This window comes from Rattus rattus, chromosome 3, assembly GCF_011064425.1.
Source record: "Rattus rattus isolate New Zealand chromosome 3, Rrattus_CSIRO_v1, whole genome shotgun sequence".
Classification (NCBI taxonomy): domain Eukaryota; kingdom Metazoa; phylum Chordata; class Mammalia; order Rodentia; family Muridae; genus Rattus; species Rattus rattus.
Genome location: NC_046156.1, coordinates 196612499 through 196635977, shown reverse-complemented (window position 1 = coordinate 196635977; position 23479 = coordinate 196612499). Strand labels below are relative to the sequence as shown.

At 44.3% G+C, this 23479-nt stretch overlaps 1 protein-coding gene across 2 annotated transcripts in view; it reads right to left on the bottom strand.

The window, feature by feature from the left end:
* Mccc2 (methylcrotonoyl-CoA carboxylase 2) overlaps positions 1-23479 on the bottom strand; it is a 66993-nt gene that overhangs the window by 21326 nt on the left and 22188 nt on the right. Inside the window, exons 4-8 of one of the 2 annotated variants that reach the window (XM_032898975.1) lie at positions 23220-23321; positions 21983-22110; positions 20257-20369; positions 8871-8984; positions 3351-3415 (exon numbers count right to left, since the gene is read on the bottom strand). In XM_032898975.1, coding sequence (XP_032754866.1) covers positions 3351-3415; positions 8871-8984; positions 20257-20369; positions 21983-22110; positions 23220-23321 — 522 coding nt within the window. The remainder of the gene's footprint in view (positions 1-3350; positions 3416-8870; positions 8985-20256; positions 20370-21982; positions 22111-23219; positions 23322-23479) is intronic. The other variant, XM_032898976.1, reaches the window with a different exon arrangement.

Below are 23479 nucleotides of genomic sequence, written 5' to 3'. Positions count from 1 at the left end.
ACTGACACCCAGAGCTGACCTCACCTCTATGCATCCTGCACACAGGACCACACTCACACACATAAATGTGGGGAAATGTACATTCAAAGAAGAGAAGCATTTGTCGATGAAACGCATTTTAAAATGTGTAACACCAAGCTGGGTGTGGTGGTGCACACCTTTAATCACAGCCCCCCAGAAGCAGAGGAAGGGGGAATCTCTGTGAGACTGAGGCAAGCCTGATCTACATTGTGAGTTCTAGGAGAGCCAGGGCTACATAACAGAGACTCTGTCTCAAAAACGAACAAAAACAAACAAATGAACAAACAAAAATACAGTTAGGCAAAAATATATAGCAGGAAAAAAAAAACACAGAATTTTGGTTCATTGAATGTGTGGTGGTTTGAACAGAAATAGCCCCCATGACTTTGAATGCTAGTCCACAGGGAGTGAGGGTGGCACTATTAGTAGGTGTGGCCTTGTTGGAGGAAGTGTGTCACTGAGGGGGCGGGCTTTGAGGTTACCTATGCTCAGGCTCCACCCAGTGTGGTACACAGTCTCCTGCAGCTTGCAGACCAAGCTGTAGAGCTCTCAGCTGATTCTCTAGAACTATGTCTGCCGCTGCACTCCCTGCCGTGACAATAATGGATTAAAACCTTTGAAACTGTAGGTCGGCCCCAATTAAATGTTTTCCTTTATAACAGTCGCCGTGGTCATGTCTCTTCACAGCAACAAAACTCAAACTAAGACACTATGGGTAAACCACTACTGATAGTTTTGATACCTTATCTAGGGAATCTGTTTAACTTTTGAAAGTTGTTCTGGCATCCTAAACAAGAGCAGAGGCCACATTTATCCCTCTAGAGCACACACAGCAGCCCCTCCAGCTCCTAAATAGATTTTGCAGCCCAGATTAGCTCAAAACGCTTCACACGTAATGGCAGCTGTAGCTCCTGACTCCTGGCTGCACTGGGATTCGGTAGAAATGGAAGCAGAAAGAAGATTGTAACTCAACGTTAAATTCAATGCTTTCCTATAAACGACACCTAAAATTCGCCATAACAGGAAAGAGAAATCTTGGATGAGACACTATGGAAATCTTTGTTTAAAACTAACTCTTAATGATGACTATCAGGTACAAACGTATATGGAGAGGACAGACAACCCAAAGAATTTGTGACTAGTCTTGTCTTTCTTTTTTAATTGAAACAGGCAGTCTTCCTTAGCCTCCTGAGTGTTGGGATTATGGATGTGCCCAGCTTTAACACTGTTTGAGTTTGTGGATTTTACTTACTCATTAGTGTGTGTGTGTGTGTGTGTGTGCGTGCGTGCCCGCTGTGGTGTGTGTGTGTGTGCTGTGGTGTGTGCACAATACTCATGCCAAGGCCCAAAAGCCAAGGTCAGAGAAGAACTCTCAGGAGCCAGCTCTCTGTCTACCAGGGCTCCAGGTCTCGAACTCTGTTGTCCAGCTTTTGAGGCAAGCCCTTCAACCAGCTGCTGACCCAACCCTATTTTTTCAAAAAGCCGTCACCGCCTTACCATTTCCCCATGACTCATCAAGGACAAGAAGCAATGCTAACGGAGTGTTTGATGATCGCTAACGAGGAGGGTTCTAGTCCAATCTTCGCCTTAACACAGCAGCAAGATGGGCTTCAAAGAAGCTAATCACCTCCACCAAGTCACAAAGGCAATCAGGGAGACAAACGGAAGCTAAATTCCAGAGTCCATATACTGAGTAAGATAGACTACCTACAGCTTCACCCTTTTAAAACTGCTAAAATGTAAAATTAATTGATTAATTAATTAATTAAAAAATAAAAAATAATGTTCCCCAAATACTACCTTCCTCTCTCCTGACTGAACAATAAACACAAATCCAGTTTGTCCTACAGCCTGACCTCAGCTTTTCTTCCTTCAGCCAGGTCTCCAGATAGAAGCATCACCGTAGCCAAGCAGATCCCCTGCCAGTCTCATGTAACAGTCACAGCAGCACTTCCTGGACCTCCCAAAGCTGCGCTCCCTGAAACACTCAAGTGTCTCCCCCAACTCAGGCAGAGCAGGTCTTAAAACACTGCTGACGACACCATTTTCATGCTAGGATGTTGTGAACTGTTTTCTGTCAGGTCTTAGGAAGATTGGAAGAACGCCTGCATTCTTACTTTGTAGTAGCTTAATTCGTTCATTTCTCTTGTCAGCTGAATTAAAGTATAAGTTCTTGAGGGCAAGGGCTAGGTCTGAATTTTTTCCGTATCGCTGACAACAATACAATCAGCCCGCTGGGGTGGTGGTAGCACGTGCCTTTGATCCCAGCACTCAGGAAGCAGGAGGAGGATCTCTGAGTTCAAGGCCAGTCTGGTCTACAGAGTGAGTTCCAGAACAGCCAGGGGTACACAGAGAAACCTTGTCTGGGGTGGGGGGGGGGGGGAATAGGAGGAATGAGGGAAAGGCTGAGATGAAAGGCATAGCCTTTTGTAGGAAGGATCCTTTTTCTGCCATAGTCACTGGACTCCTTAGGGTTAGGATGACACAGAACAGAGGACTTCTCATAGGTCTATCTGCCCTTTAGGACACTGTGGGAGTCCCTGTGTGCTTTCAGGGTCAGGTGAACTATAGAGTCTGAATTAAGGGCCATCTCTTGACTAGGCAGATGTTCCTAACAAGATCCTGCCCTCATAGCCAATGCCTGCTAAGCAAATCTCTCAAACACCCCTAACTTCTCAGGCCTACAGAAATGTCTGGCCCCCTCTCCAGCTTCCAATCTGTTTCCTACCCCATGCGACTGTCTCAAACAACAGGGGATGAAGCCATTTCCTGTCATTTTTATCGTCTCCCCCTGCATCCTCCGTAGGTAATCAAGTCCCTGGACTCTACCTGGTTAAATCAATGAGGAGCTGCCTCTCGGGCCTCAGGGAAGGCTGAGGGGCTGTGCCTGCTCTGGTGGCAGGCATACAGAGCAGATGAGCTCAGCCCCTGTGCTGACACTAGCTCAGAGGATAAGGGTGCTTTCTCTGAGCCTGACAACCTGAATCAATTTCCACGTGGTAAGATGGGGAGGGGGACTGGACTCTCACAAGCTATGCTCTGACCTCCACATGTTATCATGGCATACGCACACTCACATACATGAGCGCCTCCACATTTGCCTGTCCACAAACACACAATAAGGGTTGTTCATTTGTTTGTTTTTAAGCAGTTAACACTCTCACTCGGAACACAGTTTTACAGTTCAAGAGAACTGAACCCAGGGCAGCTGACTGGAAGCAAACTGGTTTGATCTGGCAAGACCAGCAGAGGGGGAAAAAATGTAAAACTTCCTTTAAACAAACACAATGGCCATTGACCCTAAGAGGAAACAACCGCTCTTGCTTCACCTGCAGTGCAGGTCAGCACCTCCGAGATCCTCAGCGGACACCTCTTCGCCGGTAGCTGCCTTCACCTACAAGGATAAAAGCCGCGGTCAGACTGGTCCACGGATAACACTAACAAGCACATTGCTTAAGCTGACCACGTCCACATTCTTCCTTCCACAGAGCTGAAGTCCACTGTGCTTTCCCATCCCACCTCCAGGCAAAGCAAGAGATTATTATCCCCAGTCTACAGAAGGGAAACCTAAACGGGGACTCACTGAGAGCTGCCCTTAGCTCTTGTACAAATGATGGAGTCTGGGCAGTCACCCTCCTCTCATGATGCTGCCCAGCACACCTTAAACCTGTTGTGTTCAGTCATCTCCTACTGTCTGAGATCCCTTTTTCTTTCACCTACATGGTGAGCTCCCTCTTGGCCTGCCCGAGTCCTCATGGTGATGACACCCCATGGTGTTAACCATGTAATGCTGACCTAGCTAAGGGCCCAAGGAGAGAATCTCACACACACACATCTGCATGCTACGTTCTGGTCTGCATTTCAGCACTCTTGATATATTTCTGTTATCAGCTCTATACTGTGGGTTCCTCGGCAGATTCACTCATCTTCCAATAATCAATAACCAGAGCTATAAAATCCAGTTGCTTTATCTTTAAAGTAATAAAAAATATTCACCGGCATAAGTTACCCAAATCTATGATCTGACAGAATGGAGCCAAGAAAAGGAAGAAAAGGAAGCAATAAATCAAGAATGATTTAACTACAGCCCAAGAAACTACAACAAGAAAAGGAAAGAAAAATCATTTAGAACTAAACGCCAACCTCGTCTGGTCAAAACTGTTGATTCCTACTTATTGGGCTGACTAATCTGTTTCTTAAGAGTAAAGAGATTTTATTAAAATAATGAGAATTAACTTAAGATACAACCCAGGGATGGTTATTCTTCATTGTATCAAAAGCTCTGTCTTAAATAAAATATCTGGCCACAGAGAGGGGCAATTAAAAATTTCACCTCCAATTATCCCACCCTCAGAAGTTGGCTCTCTTTAAAAAAAAAAAAAAATCAATGCTAAATGGTTTTTAGTCCAGACAATAACTAATTATAAGAGGTGTCTGAATATTTAAAGTCATAAAAAGAGGTAAACAACAGACATGCTATATTTATTCTTGGGAATCTGACTAATTTCCAGTGGGGAAAAAATAGGGTTGTCAACAGTTAATATTTATTGAACGCCCACAACATGCTTGATGCTGTGATGGCTTCAGGGACACAAGTCAGAAACAATAAAAGGGGTTCATTCTAGTAAACAGTAAGTTGGGGAGGTAAAGGAGCCATGAGAACAGAAAGCTCCCCCAAATCCTCTTCTTAGTCATTGGCTTCAACCACACTAAGCTACTTCAACTAACAGCGTCTGAACCCCACCTTTCAGAGCCTCTCCCTAGCTGCCTATAAACAAGCATCAGGATATGGAATTCTCAGTGCATGGGATTTCAGAGTCTTCTCCCCTGATCATTAGTCTCTCATGGACCCCTGACAGACGTTCAGCTCTGGAGAACTCCAGGCTTCCATGGTCACTGAGTCAACTTAAATCTGAATCCATGGGTAGACCCTGATGAACCCCTCTAAAACACTGTTACACCAGCACTACGGGCCATGAATCCTCCCAACAGAAGTTTTCAAAGGTCACTCACACCTTTCCTGGTAAAGCTTTGTACCCCTCACAACGCAAAGATAAATGCTGAGTACGCTTTCCTCTCGTGAGCCAAGGAGAGCTATCACAAACAGCATAGGGGAATGATTAACAGATAAGAAAACTAACATTCCAAATAACACTGGAGTATTCCATAGTTAAAGTACCAGCTCCTTCTGGTCTACCTTATCTTCCATAACTGTTATTAGAAATCACTAGGAGAGGGGTTGGGGATTTGGCTCAGTGGTAGAGCGCTTGCCTAGCAAGCGCAAGGCCCTGGGTTCAGTTCAGCTTCAAAAAAAAAGAATAAAAAAAAAAAAAAAAAAAAAAAAGAAATCACTAGGAGAATAGTTTTGCATGAAAATGAGTTCTTCATAGTAACTGACCTGCCTTGGGGCCCACAATTGTAAAGCATACATTTCAAAGGCTTTGTTTTTGTTTTTGTTTTTATAATCATGAGATTGTACAGCCATCACCACTACCTAATTCCAGAACATTCCACCACTCTCAGAAGAAACTCCACTCAACAGTGACCATTCCCCTTTCCTCCCTCCCACTAGACCCTGACAGCCACTATTCTACATTCTATTCCATGAATTTGGCACCCTTAAATATTTCCAAAGTGGCACCACAGTTCTGTGTGTGTCTCACATATTTCCCATCCATGTCATGGAGACCTTTCTATGTCTTGATATTTTATTATTTATGAATTATTATGATATTTATGTAGGTTATAGTTGTACAATTCCTTGGACTTTCTACTATTAGATATTCTTGGGTTTTTCTGTACATGGCATATTCTGTAGTAAGGCACATGATTTCCTGCCTGAGATTTGGGTGCATGGTATGAGATTAGTACGTTAACACAACAAATGTATTACCGAGAACCTCTACCATGGAGTCAGACAAAGGGAAGACTGGTGAGCTACATACAGCCTTGTTCTCAGAAGGACTCCAGGCTTAGAGTTTAACTCTATGTCTGTGTGTGCGTGTGTGCAATGAGTATGCAGGTGTGCATGTATGTGTGTGCACATGTATATGAGGTCAGAGTTCAAACTCAAGTATCATTCCTTAGGAGACATCCACTTTGGGTTTGGAGACAGGGTCTTTCAAGCGGGGCCTAGAGTTCACCAATCAGGCTAGTCTGGTTGGCAAGCACCCTGGAATCCTTGGCTCTCTGCCTGTCCAGCACTGGGATTACAAGCACGTGCCACACATGATACCACCCTACGCTTTCTATGTGCTGTTAGGGATGAAACTTGTTTGTGTATCGAGAAACCTTACTAATGCAATAATATCTCCCAACCCCGTGAAATTCTTAATCTTTGAACCAGGACTGGTGGCACATGTCTGTAATCCAAGTGCTTGAAAGATGGAGGCAGAAGGACCACTTAAAATACGTAATTAGAGACTAGTCTAATAGGACTTCAAACTACTTTGAATTCATATTCATTCATATTCTCCCTCCATCCATCCTCTCCTCCCCACCCTTCTTTGTGTGTGTGTGTGTGTGTGTGTGTGTGTGTGTGTACGTGTGTGTGTGTGTGTGTGTGTGTGTGTGTGTGTGTGTGTGTGTGTGTGTGTGTATGTGTGTGTGTGTGTGTGTGTGTGTATGTGTGTGTGTGTGTGTGTGTGTGTGGTGTGTGTGTGTGTGTGTGTGTGTGTGTGTGTGTCTGTGTGTATGTGTGTGTGTGTGTGTGTGTTTGTGTGTGTGTGTGTGTGTGTGTGTGTGTGTGTGTGTGTGTGTGTCTGATATGTGTGTTGTGTGTGTGGTGTGTGTGTTGTTGTGTGGGTGTTTGTGTGTGTGTGGTGTGTGTGTGTGTGTTGTGTGTGTATGTGTGTGGTTGTGTGTGTGTGTATATGTGTGATGTGTGTGTGTGTGTGTGTGTGGTGTATGTGTGTGTGTGTGTGTGTGTGTGTGTGTGTGTCTGTATGTGTGTATGATGAATATTGATATGTGTTAAGCACATGTTCCACCACTAAGCTACATCCCAGCTTAATCTGAATTGCTAGCTGTTTTTGTCAGTATTTCGGCACATAATCATCGCCCAGCGACAGTTATTTTCATTCAAGTGTATCGTGTATTTTGATCCTATTTACTGTTTGCTACCCTCTCCTGACCCTCCCTTCTTCCTAATTCTCTTCCTCTTCTCAAATATCCTATTCTCCACCTTCTAGCTTTCATGTCATATATATTTCAATTTGATGCGGATGCTAGGGAACTGAATTCAGGCTCCCACGCTTGCATAGCAAGCTCCGTATCCACGGAGCCATCTCCCCCACCCTGCTGAATAACACTCTACTATTACTACCTGTGTGTGTGCACGCACACACATACATACACCATGTTTTCTTTACCCATTTTTCTGCAGATGGACATCTAGGCTGATTCCACAGCTCAGCTCTTGTGAATACTGCTGTGGTAAACATGGTGTCTCAGTAGGAATCCTGTAGCTTGCTTACTCGGATTCCTTTAACGACATCCTTAACAGCTGTACAGCTGGATGATTCTGAGTCAGTGTCTACATAGCCCACACAGGCCTCAAACTCAACGCCCTCCTGCTTCTGCCTCCCAAGTGCTAGAACTGCTACAGCATTTTCACCAGACCCCACCGAGATGCTCTGTCTTTGAATATGAGCTTTTAGAATGATTTCTAAGGGAACCATGGAATACATCCTTAGGACTTTGGCACCTCAGCCATTTCCTGGTCTGTCTCCTACAACCTCCCAGTCTTCCACTGACGTGTGAATGGTCCAGGCCTTTGCCTAGCACCTCCTACCCAGCCCTACCTAGCAACTGTTATTACACATGCCCCCAGTGGGAACAGCACCAGCACAGGGAAGGTTTCAAGCCAGGGTGGAGCTGGCCTTGTGTCGGGGTGGCGCTGTGAGGCATGGGCTCCAGTGGACGATGCAGGAGCTGGAAACTGGCCTTCTGCTCCTTCCAGACCTGGGTGCCAAGCTTACCCTGGCATAGAAGACATGTACTTGTAGGAATTCTATGTTTTCTATGGGACCATTGCATCTGGATTGTTTTTGGTTTTGTTTTGTTTTATGAAAAACAAAAACTTTTTAAGGAAGAGATTTGAAACAAGATCTCATGTAGCCTAGGCTGGCCTTGCTCTGTAGCTAAGAATGACCCTAACCTTCTGACCCTCCTACCTCTACTTTCTAAATACTAGGAGCATAGTTGTGTGCCATGACATCCAGCTCGAAACAACCTTCTAGAATGAGCCAGGCATATAGTCATCTCAAACAAATAAAACCGTCTCTCACACCATGTTTCTCCCAACTTTACATTTATTACCTTTTCCAGAATTTCATTATGCTCGTGGAGAACACAAATGTATATTTCTGCACATTTTACCCAAAAGTGGTATACCATATATATAACCCAGGGTGGTCAAATTCTTAAGAGTCAAAAAAGAGAATGGTGAAGCCAGATATGGCACACAGTGATCCAAGAAGAAACAGGTGAGTGTCAAGGCCTGCCAGGGCTACAGAGTGAGTTCTAGGCTAGCCAGGGTTACATATTGGTCCTTATCTCAAAGAGAAAGGGGCAGGGTTAGGGGAGAGCATTAGGAGCACTTAATGGGTTTACATAGCAGGAAAAAACCCTCTAGAGCTAGATACTGGCAACAGCTGCACCACAATGCAAATACGCTTAATGCGCCAGAAGCAAACAATTAAGAATTACGACACAGTAAATGTATGTGGTGCATTATTACACTTAGCATATTTCTAAAGCATAGAATAGTTTTGTGTTGTATATTTATGTGTTACGTATTTAACTTCAGTAAACCAATAATCAATCAACCAAGATTCTTATATTCTTACCAAGGGTGGTCCAGCCAAGAAGATGGTGCCCTGCCTTTGTACAATGATGTTTTCATCAGCCATGGCTGGCACATATGCACCTCCTGCCGTACAGGAGCCCATGACCACAGCTATCTGCAAGGGAGACACAGACAAGCCATGAGACGAGACTCTAACAGTGTATAGTGCGGCATCAGGACAACATCCCTACAAACACTGCAGTGCCTGGGTGCTGCTAATAGCTGACCCCTGCACTCCATTTTAGAAATGGAGTCCTACGATGGTTCTTATTATAGTCTGGCTAGCCTAGAACTCACAACCCTCTCATCTTCTGAACACTGAGACTCCAGGAACACATCACTCACCACAACCCCGAGCTAGGATTGTAGGATGTCATACAGGTACAAGATAGAATGAGGTCTGTCATTGGATGAGAAGGAAGGATGGATGGGAGGAAAGTTTTAGAGGGAGGAGGAGACTGGAGTGAGGCAGAGGAAGCTGCCAGGAGAACATGGAGGTTGATGTTAAGATTCCTCTCTGCACCTTTACAGGTTGTCATGAATGTTCTTGAGGGATGGATGCATACAGGACTTTGTATGTTTAAGTGGGCAATTATATCTTATCAATTGGATCAGAGGTTATTGTGTTGCGTGTTCTTTCATGTGGCCATTTAAGTTCAAGAGAGGGTGAGGTGGCTGGAGACACTGGGCCACCATGGAATTGGGATGTGTGTTTCTGGCGTGATGGCAGCCTGCCTTGGGAACTCGGTAGGTAGAGAGATTATTGCCAGGCTCAGAGAGAGGCTATCAGCAGTGTGATAGGGGATGGAGCAGAGCGGGTGAGCCGCTTTGCTGACATAGATGAAGACATCTACCAGATACCTTGTTCCAGATCTAGTGTGGGATAAAAGACAGCATTTCATGTTTTATAATTTTACAGCAACATAGGATAATATATTTTTTGTTGTTGTTTTAATTTATGTATATATATGTGTGTGTGTGTGTGTGTATGTGTGTGTATGTGTGTGTATGTGTGTATGTATCTGTCTATCTGTCTGTGTATCCAAAGTATGTGAGCAGGTATCTGAAGAGACCAGAAGAGGGCATCTGATCCTACGGAGTGGGTGCTAGGAACTGAACTCCGGTCCTCTGGAAGAACATCAAGTACCATTAACTACTGAGCTATCTCTCTAAGTTCCCAGAATAGTGTCTTTACCTCCTGTACAAACCCATCTTAAGAGCTTATGTCAGACTCTTACGAAACATAACAATGGACAAGCCTATCAGGAGGGCATCGGCCTGATAAACTACTAGTCTGAGCAGCTAATGGAGAACAGAAACCTGTCACAAACTCACGTCCATAAAACTGCCTCAGAGGGGAACTAGTAACAGTGTACCTAACAATCACTGAGCTCATGGGGACATTGAATAACGATTTGAATATTATTAATGTTTTTGTTGACTCTCAGGTGTTCAAAAGCTTTCCATTTCAGACAAAGCTTAAGAAAATCCTCGCTCAAAGATTAACATGACACAAAGAATAATACAGAAGAGTTTGGCTAAATACCCCTCGACAGGAATAAAAATATCACCAAAGAAAAGTAAGTATACAATGGATTTTTTTAAAGGTGCCACATGAAAACAGTTTTTGTTTCTAATCCCAATATTCTGTCAATTTTCCTTATATTTAACAAGAATCTGCTTTGATGAACAGCATGCCACAGTAACGTTAGCTCAAAGGAAGTGTACTGTGAGTTAACAAATCTCCAACTACATAGCCCTCACGCAGAGCCTCTTCCCTTAACTGAACGTTTTGTGGCTGTTATTAGACTGTTGACATTTAATTTGTTAACATAACACGGCTGTGGTTTTCTCCCGTCATTTGGTTTATAACACACCGAGAACTGTGCTTACATCTACAGCTGTAAAAGTTCCCCGAGTGCACACAAGGCAGCAACACTCATGGTAGTCAAGTTTACAGTGGCAGACATCAGTAGCCGACCACGTCTTAGGAATAAGTGAATTGTGGATGAATTGTTTATATACAAATATGTTCCTTTAAAGTGAAATAAAATAACAGGATACAATGCCAACACAATAAGTCTGTGTAGTGGCCCGAGTGTTTTAACCATCTCTGTGCTTTATGAATACCTGAAGTATTCTGAGCCTTTTACAGCGTTCTAAGGCAGTGATTCTCAACCTGTGGGTCGAAATCCCTTTTGGGGTGGAATGTTCCTTTCTCAGGGTCACCTAAGACTATCAGAAAGCCCAGCAGTAGCAAAATTACAGTTATGAAGTAGCAGCGGGAATATGGTTGGAGGTCACCATAGCACGAAGAACTGTGTCAAAGGGTCACTCGCACACAGAGTTGGGAAGGCTGAGTCACCGGGCTAGGGAACAAAGGACAGTTTTACCTTGGTACCCTGTACCTCCATGATACTGGGTTCAGCTCAAACTATCTTAGTGATCCGGAAGGAAAGGGCTCAAGGAACTTAGAGCAGAGTCACAGTGATGTAAGATTCTAAAAGGAGAACAGTTTTCAAAAATAAGGCCTAAAAAAAAATCAGACAGGCAGAGTGCATTCCAGGAAAACAACTAGAGAGCAAAGGAGAGAACAGCAACTGTCAGTCAGAGAGGATGGGGGGAGGGGGGGGGGAGGATGGGAGAAGGTGGGGGAGGGGGGGGCCGGGGGTGGGAGGAGATGGGAAGTTGCGGGGGGGGGGGGGGGTGACAGGAGGGATTACTCTTTTCAATCCTGGGTGTGATTTAGAGGTAAAGCCCCAGGGAGGCAACTGAGGTTAGATGATCACAAGAGTGGAGCCATGACATCATCGAGGTCCTTGTACACAGAGACACAAAAGTCTCTGTCCATCATGAGGACAAAACCAAAAGAAGGCCCTTACCAAGTCCTGAACCGAAACACGCTGGTACTCTGATCTGTGGGGTCTTCCAGCCTCTAGAGTTACGAGGAAGACATGTTCACACTACCTAGCCTACACTAATTACTAAGACAGCACCTTGGTGGAAGGGTAGGTGAGAGGGGAAGCTACCAAGACAGGAGACGTCTCACAGTTAAATGACCAAGTATCAGCACCTGCCTCAGGGACTTCTGTCATGTTGCTAGGGGCACTTCAGATGCGTATTCTCCAACCAAGCAAACTGACGATGCACTCTTCTGACATCAAAAGGGCGGGTGATGAGGCACACTTCTGAAGTGGTCCCCAGTAGGCCCTGCTCTGGGTGTTCCCATGGGTATGATCCCTGTGAGAACAGCAGACTGAAGCCACTCCTTGTTACCCTTCCCTTGCGGCCTCTCTCCTCTCTTCTCCCTTCCTTGCTTTGATGATGTCAAGCAGCCAGCTGTGAAGTACTCTGGGAATGTCTGTGACAAGAGACCAAGGATGGCCCTCTAGCCAGTAGCCAAGATGAACTGAAGGAGGCCTGGGAAGAACCAATTCTGACAATAACCGCACGAGTGAGCTAGGAACTGGGCCCTTCCATCAATTGCTCAGGGGACTACATCTCGTGAGACCCTGAGCGAGGTGTAAACTCCAACCCACAGGAACTAGAGAAGGAACACGAATTGTTCTACAGGGCCAAGTTTGGGGATAGTATGCCCTAGAGCAATAGATAAATAATTTACATTGGTCTAGGCAATGCGGCTCTGAGGGAGCGTGACTTGTCTATTTGAAAGAGGCCGGAGTTTCAATCCCTAACACTGGAAAAATAAAATCCCGTCTCAAGCAAATATGATGGAAGCAGAGCAGCTTCCCTAGTGTAGGTGGTGCTGACTAACAGCACGGATAAACTCTGAGAAACGCAAAGCCAGCAGGCATTTCATCACTGGGCAAACATCAAGGAGTAGAATCCACAGACAGGCAAGCCTGTAGGAGATACAACCTCAGGACCACTTTCTCCTGTGAAGCCCACCACTGATTGACACATCGGGATGGCGTGAGTGACCAGACCTTTCTGTTCTCACTCTTTCAAAGACTCCATCTGTAAATTCTTCATCTTCAGTAGACATGAAACACAAGGGCCAAGTAGAATTCTGCACCATCCCACAGAGTGACCCAGTCGTCCTCATATTACATGAAGGAGATCAGATACAAAGTTACAGGAAATGTTCACAACAGACAAACTCGTAGAGGCAAAGAAGCTCTGTGGCTGGGAGGACTGGACAGAAACAGAGTGAATGCTAATGGGAAGATCAAGATATAATAAGCTCGATTCAACTCAGCAATACCCAAAACACAACTAAATCTTTAGTCAATGGACGAGGTGTATGGTACTCTCACGACGCTTACATGATTTAAAAAGCCAGGGCGTGGGAGGGAGGTCAGACACCTGCTTCTGGCCTGCGAGAGCAATAGACACTCACATGGTACACAGACATCTAGGCAAAATACTCAAACACATAAAATAAATAAGTAGATAAATAAAATCTTTAAAGGCACAATAGCATTTTTTAAAAGCACAAAAATACGCACAAGAGCTATAATTAGTATGCCCCAAGGAACCGAAATTCTTAAATGTTTCAACAATAACAAAGAAAGCCTTTCCAGTCATACATATTTTTAATTTATTTTTAAAAGATTTATTTATTTATTTATTTATTTATTTATTGAGATGCGGTCTTACTATGTAGCCCTAATATATGGACCAGACTGGCCTCAAACTCATTGAGAGCTACCTGCCTCTACCTCTTAAAGGATGGGGTTAAAGGTGGTGAGCCTGTTCATTTATTTTTATTTACGTGTATGTGTGTACCCGTGGGAGTTGTGTGTGCACCATATGCTTTCAAAAGCATACAGAGACCAGAAAAGAGGATTAGGTCTCGTGGAACAGGAGTTACGGGCGGTTATTGACAGCTTACCCATCTTCCCAGCCCCCTAATCACAAGTATTTAAATAAGTACAGTTTTAATGCTACGAAAGCAGATGCTGATAATAGCATAAAAAGAACACAGCACAGAGAAGTCACCAACTAAACCTGTAGGCATCAGTCAGTCTCATCTCATCGCTGAATTCTAAGTTGCTCATCACCCACAAGGGACAAGAGGACAGGTACAGAGGCATCCTGCCACTCCATCTTCTGCTCATAGGATCCAGGGGTCTCAGAGTCCAGCCGTACACTCACAGCCCGAAGTATGCCCTTGTGCATGGCCTACTCAAGGCCACTCTGGGGTCCAAAGTTTCTGGAACTGCACAGAAAACTCTGCTCCACTCTCCACTAAGAACTAAAATGTCATAAATGCATGGCTGTACTCTGAGGTGCAGACTCAGCTTGGGTTGGAGGCACATCATCAGTATTGTGCTAAAAGGGACAGCAAGGGGACCCTCATCAGCACAAAGACAAACTCCAAAGACTCGGGAGGCAGCCATCCCCCCATCACCAGAGAGGGTGTCCGCTAAGCAACAGAGATACAAGAGAGGCCCAGCATGACTCTGATTTAAACCATGCGCAAGAGAGTAGGAGGCAGACACGGATGACTGTAACCCACAGAAACAACTCTTGCCATAGTATGGTGTCTGAGAAACAGAAATAAGTTGTTGCAAGTCACAGGCAATCACAAAAGACCTCTTCAAACAAATCCTGCAGGTCTTCCCCCAGAAAACAAGCAAAACGGAAGACACAATGTAGCCAAGCAGGTAACTCAGTGAAAAGGGTTTGCCAGGGAGTCAAGCAGGGAGGTCTTATGCCTCATTCCGAAAAGCCTCATCAACTCTGGACCTCCTGCATCCCGCTGCAAAGCTGGAGACCATTTTCTACTTTTATACATACTGAGATAAACGCACCAGAGAGGGGAAGAGACCCAGTGCTGGATGGAAAAGCTCCTCAGTTAAGCCTCCCACTTCGCAACCTTTTCTACTCAAAGTAATTGTGAAAAGCAAACACTATCTGTATCACATTGTATCATCTTCACCTGAAGAGCCACCATTCAAAATAAAAGTCACTAGGGCTGCAGAGATTGCTCTACCAGAGGTCCTGAATTCAATTCCCAGGACCCACATGGTGGCTCATGACCACTTATAAAGGGATCTGATGCCCTCTTCTGGCATGCAGATAAAAGACACAAAGTGCAGCTGAACAGCTGGCCAGGAGTTCAGATCACTGTCAACTACACTGACAGATGAAGACTCTGCTAACCCTGAGGTACTCATGCTCACCTGTGCCAAAAGGTATGAAAAGTACACAGAATGCTGACGTCCATCTTACCCACAATGCCTCTTCCTCAATCTTTTTATCAGAGCGTCTGTTTAGAGAGCTTAGATGCAACCAAATACATTGCTTTCAGCCCCCGCCCTCCCAGGGCTCTACTGGTCTTTATGGAATGCATTTTAAAGTAACAGGATCTGCCTGTTTAAGCCCCTCAGAATGATCATAGATGCTTGAAAGAAAGGCAGTCATTGAAGTAACGTTCAAAAAATAATGAGCTAAACCAAGGAGAAGGGAGGGGAGAGGTAATATGAGAGAGACCCCTGATAATCATCTAAAAAAATCTCCAAAATTTAGACCAAATAGGGAAAAGCACAAAGGGAAAGATGAGGGCCCCGAGAAACTGCACTTTCACACCACTCAATACATGAAGCCGATTTCAATAGAGGAGGAAGGCTAATCAAAGCTGCTGATGCTCCCGGGCGTAGGGGGAAAAAAAGAGTCTTTCTAGACCAAAGATCAAGCTATAGTGAGTGGACTATGGCTGGCTGGCAGTAAAAATTAACAGGAAAACGAATCTAAATATTTTAAACTCCACATACAAGAAGCCAGCAATGTGAGAACAGTGGCCTGCAGAGCAGCTTAGAAAGATCCCAACCTCTGAGGTATCTAAACCCCAGTGGTGGGGTTAGGGGGCACAGCCCGCCACACAGTAAGGAAACAAGAGACTACCGCAGCCTGTCGATGTGCTGGCATTTGCTTTAAAAGTTAACAATATTAACATGTCTCATCTCAGGGAAATACGTGAAATATTCATCTGATGTTTCTCTAGTCACAAAGAACCAACAAGAAAGAATGAGGAATCAGCCAGGACCTGTCTAGAGAGAAGAGTTAAAAATACCTGCTGGAGACTCAAAGAACAAAAGAGATAAACATTCTGACCTAAAAAAAGTCTCTCTTCTTACAAAGCAAATGCCGAATGCTAAACCCGAAAGGTCTAGATATATGTCAACATTATTTGCATATCTGAGAAAACACGGGAAATGACGTAGATAAGAATGTAAGCGATATATTCTTAGAGATAAGTGGATAAACAGATCTACAATGGGTGAGGTTAATAAAGTTAAATAAAAAACAATCTTAAGGTAGGAAATAGAATTGGAGTGAGTGAGGCACCCACTGACTATGGTCAAATGCATAAATAACAGAGCCAGAGTTATTTCTTAGTCTGTCCTGTGTTGTTGTAATACAATACCTGAGACTGGATATTCTACACAGGGAAAAAAATATGGTTTATTTGGTTCAAGGTTTTGGAAGGCTAAAGACCAGGTGGCTTCACCTATTCTCTGGCGAAGAATTTCTAACTACATCATGTCATACGTCAAGCGGCATCATGGCAGAAACATGTCACGGGAAAAAAAGGTCGCATGACAAGATAGGATGTGAGAGACCAGAGGGACCACGCTCATACTTTGATGATATAAAGTATAAAATCCATTCTCAAAGGAATCAACCCATTCCAAAAATCCCACACTAATCCAATGCTCCATGAGCGACCCACCTTGGACTAGGCCCTCCTCTTCAAACCTCCCAACACAGCACTGTCCCTCTGAAGACCAGGCTTCCAGCAAAAATCCTTTAGGGGACAGGCCTTAACCAAAGCATAGCATCACAGATGGTTGATTTATATAATCGATTATTAAAAATTTTTTAAACACACTAAGCCACAATGTTAAGCAACAAAATATAGGAAAGGGGCTGGAATGTGTTCAGTGGTAGAACATGAGGACTTAGGTAAAGTGGAATGGAAAGAGATGGGAAGAGGGTAGGAGGAAGAGAGAGGGAGAAACCAGTCAACGTGTTGGCATTCGCTTTAACAATTATGAGAGGTTGTCTTTTAATAAATATTAGCATGTCCCATCTCAGGAAAATTTGTGAAGATATAAAAATTCATCTAATATTGCTCTAATGACAAAGAAACAATAATAAAGAATGAGAAATCATACCCAAGAAACAATTCCCAGACCACATGGAGATCAAGAAGAAGGAAGACCAAAGAGTGGCTGCTTCAGTCCTTCTTAGAAGGGGGAACAAAATACTCACAGAAGGAAATACGGAGACAAAGTGTGGAGCAGAGACTGAAAGAAAGGCCATCCAGAGACTGCCCCACCTGGGGATCCATCCCATATACAGACACCAAACCCAGACACCATTGTGGATGCCAAGAAGTGCATGCTGACAGGAGCCTGCCATAGCTGTCTCCTGAGAGGATCTGCCAGAGCCTGACAAACACAGAGGCAGATGCTTGAAGCCAACCATTGGACTGGGAATAGGGACCCCAATGAAGGAGTTAGAGAAAGGACTGAAGGAGCTGAAGGAGTTTGTAACCTCATAGGAAGAACAACAATATCAACCCATCAGACACCCCAGAGCTCCCAGGGACTAAACCACCAACCAGAGAGTACACATGGAGGGACCCATGGCTCCAGCTGCATATGTATCAGAGGATGGCCTTGTTGGGCATCAATGGGAGGGGAGGCCCTTGGTCCTATGAAGGCTCAATGCCCCAGTGTAAGGGAATGCCAGGGCGGGGAGGAGGGAGAAAGGTGGGTCGGTGGGGGAGCACCCTCATAGAAGCAGGGGGAAGGGAGATGGATAGGAGTTTTCTGGAGGGGAAACTGAGAAAGGCGATAACATTTGAAATGTAAATAAAGAACATATCCAATTAAAAAAAATAAGAAATCAGCCAGAACCCATATAAAGAGTTAAGAATAATTGCTGGAGACTCAAAGAACATAAAAAGGTAAATATTTTGACCTAAAAAAAAAGTGAGGGGAAAAGCAAAAACTCAAGGTTTCTTGTCTCTTGACACCAAAACATCAACCCCATGACAGGAAAGGGAGACTGGAACTTGAAAGATGGCCCCATGGATAAGATCACATGCTGCTCCTGAGGAGAGCCTGTGATGGGTTCCTGGCACTCAAGTGGCAGCTCATAACCACCTGTAACTAGTTCCCAGGAACCTGTCACCCCTCTCTGGCCTCCGCTGGCACCAGGCATGCAGGTGGTCCACACAGACACACACAGGTACTCACACACGCACACAAAATAATCAGAAGCTAGCGCCAAGTAGACGGCAGGGGATAGCAATGCAATCAGGTCTGGTTGAGCCAAGAGTAACTAGAAAACTGTTTCTCCCACTTCTCCTGTAACCACTCAACGCTTCTGCCATTAGATGAGGGAGGGAGTTCTCCCCTGGACACCAGCCGGGGGTCCCCTTATCCCCTTATGACACTCTCTGGAGGCATCACTAGGTTCTGCCAGACTGTCTCTACTTGAAACGCCAGTCAGGCAGAGGCATCAGCTTCTGGCTACCTCAGGGTAGACTGGAGCTCCCACTGCTCCCTCTCCTTGCAGTGAGTGTGCTAGAATGGCCCAGAGAAGTCAAGTAAATGCTGTATTTCTGTATGCTGGTGTATTAACAAAGGCCACAGAAAACAGCTAGACGGTGGCGCACAGGCAGGCCCCTGAGCGCTTCTGTCTCTATGGAGCTAAGGGTTGCCATGCTCCCAGTACTCAGATGTGTTTAGTAAGTGGGAAGATCTTGAAAGCCCCATAGGGGTTTGCAGGAGGGCGCTGTATGGCAGCTTCATCATGCAGGCATGAGGGATCCTCTCCTCCAGAAGATGGGGTGGGGTGGGGTGGGGGAGAGAAGGGCCTAAGGGATTTAGGAGCTTTGCACCGAGAATCAAAGACCAAACATTAAAACAAAAGGTGTTCCTGGCACCCTTACCTACAAGGGTCTTAGGAGTTCTGTCTTAGGAACAGGACATAAACCAAACGCAGGAACCCAAGCTTCTCCTAACCAGGAACCAGGGGCAGAAACCACATAACATTTCTGTATTACACCAAGGCATTAGCAGAAAACCCACAGAGACAGCAGCACCCTGAGGTTTAGAGGCAGAGAGGTGGAGAGCAAGGGACCCACACGAGGTGACATTGTATTCAAGTTCCTGGTGGGACAGGGGGATAATTTTAAAAAGGTGGGGAGAATGAGGGAACTCAGTTGTGGAGCTGAAGGTTTTGAGTGAGAGGCCTCTGCAGTGGGAAGGTTTAAAGAGGGAACTGAGGGTCAGGAATGAAGACACTGGTCCCTGGCCACCCTTAAGAAGGCTGGAATCCAGAACAGACTATGTGTGCATACCAAAGTCAGAAGGCAGCTTGTGGAGTCAGTTGGTTGCTTTCTCTGGATGCCTACGTCTACCCTGCCTCAATAGGACGCTTAATGTCAGCTCTAAGCCCCACCCAGGGGATCTAGAACCATCTCATCTCATCTCATCTCACAGGCCTTAATGTGATCACCCAGAGGGAGACCCTTTATGAAGAACTTACGTTCACACACTCTGAGAATCTATCTCAATTAAATAAAATATTTCAGATACAACCTAGGTTCCCCCACATTCCTCTTGAGTGACCCCCTTTTCTCCTTCCCTCCTGACCACCACACATAGGTCACAGCTGTGTGTGCCGTTCTCCAACGCACACTTAAACACAAGCATGACACAGTGAGGTTCCACGCACCCAGCCGTCACACGCATGGGCCCTGGATCCATATTTGCCTGCTGCTTTTTCTCCACACAGCTCTGACGTTTATTCATCTGATGCGAGGATTTTAGTTCTTTGCCTTTAACAGGCAAACATCATTACGGATCCCCTATGGATGCCCATGAGTTAAGATCTTTTGCTCTAATAATCAAGGTCCTATGGACTTATGTCTATGTCTCTCTTTGCCCCGGCACTAACATTTTCTCTGTACTAATAGATCAGTCCTAAAAAAAAAAAATGACTTCCCTTTCAAACCTCTTTTCCCTGGGTAATTAACATTCATTATAATTCAGGAACACACCTGCAGTTAATATAAGTTTGAACTGAAAACAACCTTATAAAATTACATTATATAATAAAATTTTTTTTTGAAATTTTTTATTACATTTCTTTATTTTTTTGTATGCAGCAAGGGCTTTGGCTCCATGCCTGCACATGCATGTCAGAGGCAAACTCTCAAGACAGTCTCTTCTTCCTTCCATGCCCCCCCAGAGCTTGAACTCATATCGTTGGACTTGGCGTCTCATCTGACCAAATTCTGTTTGTTTTTTTTAATTCATCTGGATTGGGTGGTAGCAACGACAGCTGAAGTTTTAAACAAACAAACAAAAGTACAATACTATATTTCACCAATGAGAAATTACCTGCGTGATATTTTTAGAAGACATAATAGCTTGATTATAGAATATGCGGCCAAAGTGGTCCCGGTCTGGAAAGGTGTCTGCTTGCCGAGGTAAGTTGGCCCCTCCTGAGTCAACTGAAGAAGGAAAATGAGAAAGGTGAGCATGGACAAACAGTCACAGCGCTGGTCACAGAAGCCTGCCCCCTCTCTTCCATGCCTTCTAGAATCTCAGATATCCCAGCTCAACCAAAAGGTTTCCCTCAGACTGAAGGCTTCCCAACCATTGTTCAAAGCTGCATATGAACAGCTCAGGACACTGCCCCTTAAAGAGCAGCAAAGGACCTACAAACGCCATGAACTTGCCAGTGGAACTGAAAACACATCTTCCTAGATCAACACAAAAACCATTAAAGGATTCATGGATAATTTGTATGTTGCTTTCTTGCGCTGTTTCTGTTGTTTCTTATTTGTTTGGGCATTGTTTACTTATTTATTTATTTGAGCAGTTTAGCTGTGTGGCTCAAACTATGATCCTCCTGCACCAGCTTCCTAAGTATTGAGTAGTTTTACTACAGACTGTACAACAGGGCCTGGCACCACTTGGGGTGATGACGCATTGGTGAAGCCAATTTGGGCTACCCGCAGAGACGTCTGTCTCAATTCAAAGCTCATTGTGTCATAGCCGTGAGACTGAAGATGAGACCGAAGGTGGCTTCCAGGACATCCCAAGCACCTCCAACTTCCCTTCGCCATGAAATAAACAATAGTAGCCATTTCAGAGAGCTTTCAGGAGGACGTGAAACTGTGTATGTAAAAAGTCAGCATCTACTCTCAATGCACAGAACAAACGTTGAAAAGAAAACTTAGGGGCTGGAGAGATGGCTCAGAGGTTAAGAGCACTGTCTGCTCTTCCGGAGGTCATGAGTTCAATTCCCAGCAACCACATGGTGGCTCACAACCATCTATAATGAGATCTGGTGCCCTCTTCTGGCCTGCACGTGTACATGCAGGTGAAATGCTGTATACATAATAAATACAACTTTAAGAAACGAAAACTTAGAGCTGGGTGTGGTGGTGTCTTTAATCCTAGCACTCCACTCGGGAGGCAGAGGCCTGAGGATCTGTCAGCCTGCACGTAGTTTCCTTTTCTATTTTCTATGTGTGCAAAGAAATTTACCTTATGAGTCAACCAGGCAAATTCACTTTCCGGGAATAAAAAAAATAGAAAACCTGTATTACGACCTGCTCAAATGCTTACACATTTGTAAAGGACTAGCGTGTAATATGTGCGAGAGTTTTAGCAAACTAAGCCGGTATCCAGAAGGTGCCAATTCTAAATTGCTCTGCTTTTAGATTCTGTTCAAAACAGCCTTTAATGAAAATATATTTAACTTTCAAATGAAGATTGACCCTCTGGAAATTCGCTGCAGCTTAAATTACAATCTACTCAAATTATGTAATGCTCAAGTATTTAACACAGTGCCTGACTCTCAAGAGATCAATAAATATTAGCTATTTTTAAGAGCTTGAATTAATTATAGTTAACAGAAAACTCGCTAAGCTGTTAATGTACCAGTGTGGTACAATGGACGGTCCTTAGTAACTCTTCACAGCAGCTCCTAGCAAATACCAAATTTCTTTCTAACTGCAGGATTTTCAAACACCCAGTAACAATGGCATCCACACAGCCTTCCACACAGCTTTCCATTTCACCAGCTAGAACAGGTCACAGTGCACTTGTGACTTGCCCAGATAGATGCATGGGAGCCTGTTCTGCAGTGCGATCTCTTGTGCCCGAACGTGCTTTTTCACCGTCACTGGGTAGTAGGTGCCTCCTTTGACGGTGGCATCGTTAGCCACAATCATGCATTCTACTCTGAAAGGCAGAAATTCCATTGGAAGAGACTATGAGACTTCTGCAAAATTACATTTTTTTTTTTTTTGGTTCTTTTTTTTCGGAGCTGGGGACCGAACCCAGGGCCTTGCGCTTCCTAGGTAAGTGCTCTACCACTGAGCTAAATCCCCAGCCCCCAAAATTACATTTTTATACGACATGCAATATAGCCTTCAACTTTAGCGACTGCCACTACTGCCAATTACCAGCTGACAGCTCGTGCTAGAAAACCAAGCTTTCGTTACTCATGGTTCAGATCCATTTATCTGAAAGAAAATGATTACCTTCAACAAGATTATGCACTCATATTTGATTTTTAAAGAGCCATTAGTCCTCCTGAGACACTAATCTAAGCCACGGCTCAGTATGGTTCTTTTTTTATTTTATTTTATTTTTAAATAAATCTGGGTGTTTTGCCAGTACCGCATGGAAAAACACTCCTTTACTTGGTTCTTTTCTTTTTCCCAGGTGTGTTTGGTTTTATCCTAGCTCTGTCGGACATCGGGCCTCTGGTTTCTATTGCCACTGCCAGCCTTAATATGAGGGGAGGTGCCTAGTCTTATTGCTATTGCCATGTTTGGTTGATATCCCTGGGAGGAAAAAGGGATTATGTGTGTGTGTGTATGGGGGGGGGGACTAGGATGATAGGAGGGAGGGGCAATTGCATTCAGGATGTAATAGATGAGAGGATAAATTAATAAAAATATAGTAATACCAGTGATCATGATTTTATAAAAGTTAGAAAATATAATGTTTTTTTTGTTCAAACACATCCAACAGTATCAAATATGATTTTATAGTGAGTATAAATATATACTCTCTCTATATATATATGAAAAATAACTTTTTAATATTTTTATTAAAAAATATATTTTTTTAAATCCTACATTTGGGGGGAGTCTAAGTTGGATCCAGAAACTCTGGGTAAGTTTTACTTTTCTCCCTTCAGTTTGTGGCCTCTCCATCTCCACAGACGAGCTTAATACACTTGTGGACACTCACGTCTCAGAGAGCACTAAGCTTCCATGCCCCAGACACCCCATTCTAGCAACTCTCCCTGCGCTCACGACTGAGCACAGGGGGACACTCACCCAGACACTCGCCCAATGCCTGTGATGATGCCACCTGCAGGGACCTCCTCCTCGCCATATAACTTGTAACCTGCGAACTGGGAGAATTCCAGAAAGGGCGACCTGCGGAGAAGAAAGGATGTCGTCTAAATTAAATATCTGGATTTAACACATTACACACAACGATGGAACGATCTTTTCAACGGGGCAACATTTCAAAAATGTATGTTACATATAAAAATCCACAAAGAGATTTCTAGAAGACTGGACAAGTATCTCAT